At 41.6% G+C, this 9,733-nt stretch overlaps 1 protein-coding gene across 4 annotated transcripts; it reads left to right on the top strand.

The window, feature by feature from the left end:
• On the top strand, window positions 1-7,186 carry LOC123756283 (small ribosomal subunit protein eS17). Of its 4 annotated transcripts, none has more exons than XM_069336497.1 (4): window positions 1-123; window positions 4,942-5,093; window positions 5,657-5,828; window positions 6,465-7,186. In XM_069336497.1, the coding sequence occupies exons 1-4, from the start codon at window positions 31-33 to the stop codon at window positions 6,657-6,659; spliced, it is 612 nt and encodes a 203-aa protein (XP_069192598.1). In that variant the 5' UTR covers window positions 1-30; the 3' UTR covers window positions 6,660-7,186. The 4 variants fall into 4 exon arrangements, with proteins under 4 accessions (XP_069192598.1, XP_069192599.1, XP_069192597.1 ...); XM_069336498.1 differs by lacking the exon at window positions 1-123 and adding an exon at window positions 623-645; XM_069336496.1 differs by lacking the exon at window positions 1-123 and adding an exon at window positions 1,799-1,906.
• The last annotated feature ends 2,547 nt before the right edge of the window (window positions 7,187-9,733 follow it).

The following is a 9,733-nucleotide window of genomic DNA, read 5'->3' as shown; positions in this document are numbered from 1 at the left end:
TACCTACACCAGAGAGCTTGTGTGGGTTATATGTCAAACGTGGACAGGTTGAAGCCTCCAGCCTTCCTGCGGATTCAGTGGAATCCCAGGTTGTATACTTTTTACCAGGTCGTGGTACGGGGGGTAAGGTGTGCTACTGCGAATACCCAAATCACTGGTTCGAGTCATTTCATTGGTTCAATCCAGATAATATTATTATTATTTTAAACAAACGATAAAACAAATTAAACACTTTTAATGTTACAGTTATTCAGTTCTAACTTTTTTTTCAATAACAAAAGGCAAAACAAAACAACGCCAAAAACTATTGAAAACATTTGTGTGAAACATATTTTGCCGATATGTAAAATTGCAATTCGGATGAGGCAGGATTTTTAATAAATGCATTAATACAAGCTATGCAACACACATATATTCTAGTATTTTCACTCTCAAAAGCTGAATAGTTTTAGAATTGTAACAACGTTAAGGAATAAATAGCTTCATAAAATACTCGGACATAACTGGAACAAGTGAACAAAATTCATGACATAGTTGGAACAAGTACCACGATACGGTTACCGCCCATTACATTTATTTCAAGTTTGTTGCGCGAGTTAAATTTATGAGTGCTTGCTTCATTGTTGACTTCCTCGTCGTATGATGGTGAGGAGAACTGAGGCGTTGAGTTGTACGTGTTTGTGTGTGTTGGCTCTGCTTTGTCAACTATGTGTATAAAATTACTGACTTTCAACTATGTGTGTATAATACTCTGCACAGCCAACTGTGAGTGTATTAGGCTGTGCTCAGCCAACTGAGTGTATTAGGCTGTGCTCAGCCAACTGTGAGTGTATTAGGCTGTGCTCAGCCAACTGTGAGTGTATTAGGCTGTGCTCAGCCAACTGTGAGTGTATTAGGCTGTGCTCAGCCAACTGTGAGTGTATTAGGCTGTGCTCAGCCAACTGTGAGTGTATTAGACTGTGCTCAGCCAACTGTGAGTGTATTAGGCTGTGCTCAGCCAACTGTGAGTGTATTAGGCTGTGCTCAGCCAACTGTGAGTGTATTAGGCTGTGCTCAGCCAACTGTGAGTGTATTAGGCTGTGCTCAGCCAACTGTGAGTGTATTAGGCTGTGCTCAGCCAACTGTGAGTGTATTAGGCTGTGCTCAGCCAACTGTGAGTGTATTAGGCTGTGCTCAGCCAACTGTGAGTTTATTAGGCTGTGCTCAGCCAACTGTGAGTGTATTAGGCTGTGCTCAGCCAACTGTGAGTGTATTAGGCTGTGCTCAGCCAACTGTGAGTGTATTAGGCTGTGCTCAGCCAACTGTGAGTGTATTAGGCTGTGCTCAGCCAACTGAGTGTATTAGGCTGTGCTCAGTCAACTGTGAGTGTATTAGGCTGTGCTCGGCCAACTGTGAGTGTATTAGGCTGTGCTCAGCCAACTGTGAGTGTATTAGGCTGTGCTCGGCCAACTGTGAGTGTATTAGGCTGTGCTCGGCCAACTGAGTGTATTAGGCTGTGCTCGGCCAACTGTGAGTGTATTAGGCTGTGCTCAGCCAACTGAGTGTATTAGGCTGTGCTCAGCCAACTGAGTGTATTAGGCTATGCTTTTGAGCGCCGCAGCCCATTAACTCGCACAACAATAACACAATTACAACACATCCAAGATGGGACGCTCCACCAAACCTTATCTCACAAAACTGTGTTTTAACTGTATTCTGAATCATTCTGTATTCTGAATCCTGTGAGCTTCACAGGATTTTTACTTCCTTAGCTAAATGAACAGCAGGGTTCAGTTCCTGAACCACGCAGTTCATTTATAAGCACGGAAGCATAATGACTAACACGGTAAGAAAGTACACAAAGGGAAGAGCACGTGGCTGCAGCCTAAGGTGTTTACCCCCATCAACTCTAACTATACACAAACAGGTCTGTGTTTGCCCTCACAAGCCTTCCATAAACAAGCAGCCTCGTCTGGATCTAATGGCCTGTGGCTGCTTGACTTCCTTTGCCGTCGTTAAAGTTGCAAACATCGCCAGTAAAGTTATAAACAACGCAAGCAAAGTTATAAGCAACATTAGGTATTCTACTCTCACAACTATTCAACACCTGTTTCTCCCCCACACTTCCCCTACACATGTGTTTTTGTCTCCATGAAAGATTCGTCTTCATTGTTCGTTGGTTGCCAGATGTACACGTCAAACACTGTACTGATATTTTAATATGGAAGACTGTTGGTAAAGTATTACTGTCTAGGGTTGCAGGTTCGGTTAAGTTAGATTTAGACAAAAAAATAAGGAGGTAAACTCTGGTTTTGATACCGGCAGCAGATGTGTGAAACAGACTCCCTAGTTTGCTACTAAAATTGAATGTAAAGTTGGACAAATACATAAGTGAATGGTTTATTTGTTAAAATTTTCTGATAATGTTATTAGGACATATAATTTAGGCAAAATTATGTAGATAATTAATGAGAATAAATTAGTTTGAATTAACCGGCACATGCAGTGGTGCCATCTGTCGAGAACAGAAGCAACCAGGTAGCCTGTTCCTGCCTGGCCTGCCATTTGCGTGGGTGTTGTTGATGGGTTAGTTTGATATCTAAGCAATCCAACCAATCCTATCAGATGGTAAGTTGTGGCCGGATCTCTGGGTTAGTGTTGCACGGCAGTGTTAGTACTTGTAAATATAAAAGTTATTTAGTGCGTCGAGTTCCGCTCCGACCGGCACAAGCTAAACTTGGAACTTAACTGAATTTACCTGAAGGGTTTCATCTCTAGTGTCCTCCATGGGAACAGGAAGCCGGCGGCTTGTCTGATCTACAAATAATCATAAAAACCGCTAAAGTTTTGTCATCAAATTTTTGTTTTCGAACTGGTAAGGCTGGTTGAGGTTGTTACCACACTTTGTTAGAGGCTTGGTGAAAGTATTGCCTCGAGGGGGGTAATTTAGTGGACAACAGCACCAGCAGCTGTATTTGGTCAGTCACGCTGTTTAAATATTAAACCAGAAAGATCCTGTACCGGTTACAAAGGCGTTTGGTGGTGGCTAGTTATTCGTGACTGATGTACACGTCCAAAAATTTTGCAAATGTAAGTGCAGAGTACCTAAAGTAGTCTTCAGATTGACCGAAATCGTATATATTGCCTGCTTAGGATGTACGGGGATAGTCTTGTTAGGCTAGGTTCAAAGGTTGCCTTTAAAATTATTTGCTGACGGTATTAATGTACGATGGACGGCGAGGCTCCTGTACAGGTACGTCAGCCCATACTCCCGAGATATTTGGCAACCATTTGGTCCAAAGCACAAATATACAAATATTTACCTTAGACAAGCCGCCGGCATCCTGTCCTCGTTGAGGCCACTAGTGTTAGTGGCCCTCGGGTAATTTCGGTAACTTCAGCTACGGGTGGATACCCCAAAAAAGTTAGTTTTACTTTAATGAATTGGCTCGCATAGCATGCTAAAAATGTAAAATATAACGAAACCTAAGAGTGGTCCACGCACTCTTGGCCACCTGTGCGCTATACTAGGCTTGGGAATGTTTTAAAATTATATTGGTTGAGAACTTCATGAGATCCAACAATACACGTTCGACTAAATAGTTGTCGCTATGGGAGTATGGGCTGTCCTCCCATAGTGTAACGACCGCCTACTCTTGTAGTAGATTGTTACACTAGATCCTGACTTGCTTTACCCCCACTGCATTTTGTAAGTCACGAATTTTTATTAAAGGTATGTTGTACGGATCGTTCGTTAGTCTTTCAAATACTGTCGATCATTAATCCGTACTTTTAAGTCTGTAAATTACTTAAGGTTAGTATGACATTTAGTGTCCTGCTCGTCTTATTTTTTTTTATTGTTGCCGCCGGAGACGGCTCTTTTATTGTGCACCCCATACCCATCCTGTGAGCGGTAGCGCAAAAAGCATTACAGAGGACACAAAAGGTCTTTATCAGACCTCATCTTAGATTATTACATAAACAATTTCATCTATCTTTCACACCTTAGTTTCATGTCGGCTAGTTGGAGAATGTTCTATTTCAAGAGCTACATATTTAGTGTCATTGTACATTAATGGTATGTCTTATCGCCAATACATAATTTTTTGAGCAATGGAGATATTATTCATAGGGGAGCTTTTGTTTATTATTAGTCTTCACAATTCTTAATATCGCATATCAAATATCTATTGGGAGCGAAATATGGACACAGCGCAAGGATTTCAGGTATTTTATCCTTATCCATGGTAATAAGAAAGGTTGCCATATCATACAGCGTGAGCTTAAATTTACCTCTAAATGGCTTAATTTTACTACAATCCAAGATAGTGTTAGTGTGTGCCTGGCTTTGTCCACACACTTTACACTACTTCATCTAGATCCCTATAAAAGCCGAGCTGCCAGAGATACTTGTAGCAAAGTCTTATTAGAGCTTTCACATCTGTTAGTCTACTGACTGTTACTTGCCCCGTACACACGTTTTACTTCACATTTCATTGTGATAAACAATGGACCTGCTGATTTCAGTTTACACTATTCTTTCTTCAAATCCATCCAGGAATTCTCGTCTAATGACACTTTTAAGGGACCTATTTTTAAGGGCCCAAGATTCCGTTCAATACTGTCTTTATTTACTGCAGCCTTGGCTTAAACCATAACGTCCAGTCTTCAGATTTGGCGCTTTTCATCAGGTCTACTTTTTACTCAAAGTATTTTCTCAACTGATCTTTTCTCTTCCCACTTGGCCTTCTCCACCCTTCTTCAAAACTTTGATTCCTGTTTTCAGTTATTGTTCTGCCATGTTATGTAACTTGTTTAATAATGTCCTGAAGTTATAGGGAACTTTAAAAGTTGACTAATTGTATTTTTAATATAGAAACTTGCAATAGCAGGAATTCTTTGCATTTATAGACATAAACTGTGCATATCTACAATATATTTATTTAAAAACCTATTCATCAGGGTCGTGTGCGTACGAAGACGGTTAAGAAGGCGGCTCGCGTGATCATAGAGAAATATTATCCCCGCCTGGGCACTGATTTTCACACCAATAAGCGCATCTGTCAGGAGATTGCCATTATCCCTACCAAGCACCTCCGCAACAAGATAGCCGGGTTGGTACACGCTACGGTATTCTGGGGCCAGATTCACGAAAGCACTTACGAACCTGTACATCTTTTCTCAATCTTTGGCGGCTTTGTTTCCAATTATTAAACAGTTAATGAGCTCCGAAGCACCAGGAGGCTGTTTATAACAGTAGCAACAGTTGAATGGGAAGTTTTCATGCTTGTAAACTGTTTAATAAATGTAACCAAAGCCGTCAAAGATTGAGGAAAGATGTACACGTTCGTAAGTGTTTGCGTAAGTGCTTTCGTGAATCTGGGCCCTGGTACTTAATATTGGTTAGGCTATAGGCGTAAAGCTGCTTTAATCTACCAGCGTGGACTCTGTCGTAAGTATAGTACGGCCCTTACCAAGCCTGAAGGAAAAGCAAGAAAGAGGTGGGTCAGTCAATTTGTCACTTTTGATCTTGGTACGAGTTCAACAAGACACTAAAGTTCTAAGAAATATTGTGTAATTTACAGCCTAGCCACATATGACGTTTCGACGTAGCTTACCATGTTCAGCACTGGACAGTTTGTTTTTTTTAGTTGCATAACAGAATCTGATGTTGCAGGTTTGTCACCCACTTGATGAAACGCATACAGCGTGGGCCGGTGCACGGGATCTCCATAAAGCTACAGGAGGAGGAGCGTGACCGCAGGGACAACTACGTCCCAGAGGTCTCCGCCATAGAGCAGAGTATTATAGAAGTTGATACAGAAACAAAGGAGATGCTTAGGAAGATGGTGAGGCGAATATAATTTTTCTATTCATAATCATTTTAATAAATTTGCACATTATGATTAATGTACGAATTCATTGTAATATATCGTGTAATCTAGAATTCTAGGTTAGATTTAGCTTTGTCGAATTGATGCAAGTCTTTAGTTGTAGCTAGTGTGAACAGCTGTAAAGCCGCTTAAAACTTTAGTGACAATTAGCATGGCGAGATTAACTTTCTCCTCCTAAGCAAACCTAATATACCGAATTCGTCCTAGATATTACAGAAAATTATTTACTGGAAATGGGTCTAGATGGAAATGAAGTCGTTAGTGTTTTTGTAATTTCTTGATTGTATCTTGTACAAATGTAAATATTTGTACATTTTGGTGGAAACTGGCTGAAGTGGTAGGAACTACTGTAAGTCTGAATAAATATTAACTTATTAACCAACTGCCAGTAATTAAATGCCTGCAGTTGAAGCGTCAGTGAAGCAAATGTTGCACATAAGTGATTTGATATTTTAGTAGTTATATAAGAGGGGGAAAAACATTTCCTTTTGTCAAGTTGCAGTTGTGATCTGGCTAGTATATGCTCAGATCTGATGAACCCTTTGTTAATATTAGCTGTTGAAGTCTAGTCATAAATGTTGTTTATTACAGGACTTTGACAAGATACCTGGGCTGCAGGTGACGAAAGTTACCCCGTACAGCGGCCAGGCTGCTTCATATAGTCGCCAGGCTACTCCATACTTTCGCCAGGCTCTTCCATATCCTCGCCAGGATACTTCATACGGTGACCAGGCTACCGCCTCATACGATGATGGTCAGAGTATTTCATATGGTGGCCAACAATAAATTTAAGTACATTAAAGGTGGATGGTGACTTTCAGGACTCTGAACGGCCTTTACTAAGAGTAAAATCATGCATGGTTGTAGGAAAAAAGTATTAAGATGAGAATCTTGTGAATTCAATGTAATAATGGTCAAATGTATAGAAAATATCGGTAATAAGATTGTTTAATAGAACTTAGACATGGCAAACGCTGTAGTAAGTTGGGTAACATAATCATGGGCCAAGTATTCGTAGTCTACAGTACTGTGGGATTGCCTTGAGCAGTGACTGCTATGTAATAATTTGTAACCATTTTGCATAGCTCCCCAGCTTTGAGTGTGGCTCGACACAAGAGGCCTCTCAGTACCAACATGTTGCAGTTTAAAACTAAAAAACACAAAGGGTGCTAGACTTGAACACCGCCAAGCAGGTTTAATATTAATTTGATTTCTACTCAAGAAATGCCGTTACATTGAAGGAAAATTGGCTAAGTAAATCTACTTTAGTGTTAAGCGAGTAAATAAGGTAAATAAATTTACTAAAAATAAAATTCTGAATTTGTAATCCACTGGTAACTGTAGTTGACGTAGCAAGATTATCAGCCTACAAGCAGGCGCCTTCCATTGATAAAAATGTAAAGTTGTTAAAGGCCTCTAGAGTAAAAGATAAGTCTGGTCAGCAAGAGAACAAATTGACATTGTAGAAAACTCTCAAACTAATTGAACGTAACCTACTAAAAACTTGGTAAGAACCTCCTAGTTTAAAGTCGGTCCAAGTTTTACATAAAGCCCCCCAAAAGACTGTAGTCAACGTAGCTCGTGCACCGTACGCTCCAATTTCAGGTACAAAGAGAAATCTATCATCAATGAGAAGATAAACCGGAGAGTTTATCGGACATCAGTAGAGGCCTCCAGACTTACTGTGATTTCAGTAGAAATCAGATTGCTTAACTTGCATCAGGTCAAGGTGGTCCAGTAGTTAGTCAGTGGTTGGGAAGAGTCTTGGTTGCAGGCTCGAATCCCCTCCAGATGATTTTCTCATTGATAGATATATATGTCACATTAGCGGCATTCTGTTTGATGGATTAGTCTTTTATCCTTGCACCCCTTTCCCTGCTCCCATTTTGGTTTTACGTAGTGAAGGGTAACACATAATTAAGATACATGGTCGGAGGAACTCTTACAACGGTTCTTCTTGTAGAAGAACAGAGGATACTGATAATTATACGGCAGGAGTTTCACCTCCTGGATCATTCTCATGTCCTCTTGGGGGATCACTAGACGCCCCCGCTGTGAGGGCCTACATACACATGCATACATATATGCCGTACCTGGGCAAGTGTGCTGTAGGGGAAGATCGCCCTTAGACCATCAGTAGTTCCATTAACATTTTCACTTATTTCTAATATTAAATTTAAATCTACAGTATATCGAATTGGCCTCACTCTCTCCACTTATTTATGACTCTTAAACGGATGTTTATTCAAACATCTTTGACACATTTGTCTCGTCACCTTCCAAGTATGTCCTCTCATTCTACTCTTGTACACAGTTGTGCAAGTAATTGCACCAAACCGGGATCAGTTATACAAAAGCTTGTTAACTTGTTACACACCAACCCGTCCTCGACTCAAGTCCATTACATCCAGCGGTCAACCCCACAGACGCATTCATAAATTTTAACATACTGTTTATTCATAACGGGAATTTTCTCAAGTATAAATTAATACTATAATATATTAGCATATTGTGTACATATAGGCATAGGATAGGTCAGGTGTTTAGGTTCTGTTGGCGATTATTTGTATTTGTTGTACGTGGGTGAAGCATTTATAGCGTTGTGATTCGAACAAAATTCGTCAGTGAAGCACTTGTTCCGGATATGTTCGAACGTCAGCAGTCGAGTCGTGTGTAAACCGCTTTTCATTCATAAACAGGGGGTTTGGCGGGTGCATGGAATCATTTTTGGATCTTTGTTTGGAGGACGGGCTGTACACACAGAGATCACACAAGCGTGATGCCTCAAATGAACAAATCCACAAGGGCCGTGACGAGGATTCGAACCTGCGTCCGGGAGCATTCCGACATAGCTCGGGTGCAGGGGGGGGGGGGTGGTTGTGTAAAAGACTGGTTTGTGCCTCTGAGAGGCTACGGGATCCAGTAAGTTCAGTAGAACTTCGGTTTCAACCCTTTTACCCTGTCGTAGCTCAGTCGATTAAGGCAGTGTCTGGGATGCTCCCGGACGCAGGTTCGAATCCTCGTCACGGCCCTTGTGGATTTGTCAACTTGTTATTCTACAGTGTTTCTTGTTTCCTCCAATGTGTGTGTGTGTGTGTGTGTGTGTGTGTGTGTGTGTGTGTGTGTGTGTGTGTGTGTGTGTGTGTGTGTGTGTGTGTGTGTGTGTGTGTGTGTGTGTGTGCGCGCGCGCGCGCGCTCGCTCCCTCAGTGGTGTCGAGGGAATGAGTGTGGATCTCTCCTATTGAGGAAAGAATGAGGGGGGGAGAGCGTAGGGCGGAAGTGAAGGGGAAAGGAAGCAATAGGTAGGGGAGACGAGAAGGGTCGTGAGGGCGTGGCACCACCATTATCAAGCCATGGTTCCTGGGGAGAGATGGGGTGGGGGGTCGTTGTAAATTTGCGTGCCACGACCTGTGGAAGATGTGTCCGATGGGTACCTGTGTGAAATAGTGTCACACTGAACGGCGGGATGGTAGTGACTGGTGAATGTTGTGATGATTGTGGACCCTCCTGCTACACCTGTCGTCCGTAATATTTAATCTTTGCATAAACAGGTGTTTTCACACACAGCACCGCTCCTATGCCAGGTATGTCCACTACGGGCTCACCATAGCCCGTGCTACTTTGAACTTGTTCAGAGTAGCTGAATCTATAACAACAACAGGTGTTTTCAGACTGAGTTGAGTAGGGAAAGACAGGGAGGAAGTAGAGTATTGAGGCAGACGGAAGGTGGAAGAGATGGGTGGTGGCCGGACATCCTGGCGTCAGTCATTAGTAAAATGTGTATATAATTAATATATAATGATTATCTAGCGTTATACATTACGGTAAACCAGAAAATGACATTAACAGCAAACATGACT

Source organism: Procambarus clarkii, chromosome 36, assembly GCF_040958095.1.
Source record: "Procambarus clarkii isolate CNS0578487 chromosome 36, FALCON_Pclarkii_2.0, whole genome shotgun sequence".
NCBI classification, from domain to species: Eukaryota; Metazoa; Arthropoda; class Malacostraca; order Decapoda; family Cambaridae; genus Procambarus; species Procambarus clarkii.
This window is presented reverse-complemented; position numbering and strand designations above follow the sequence as displayed.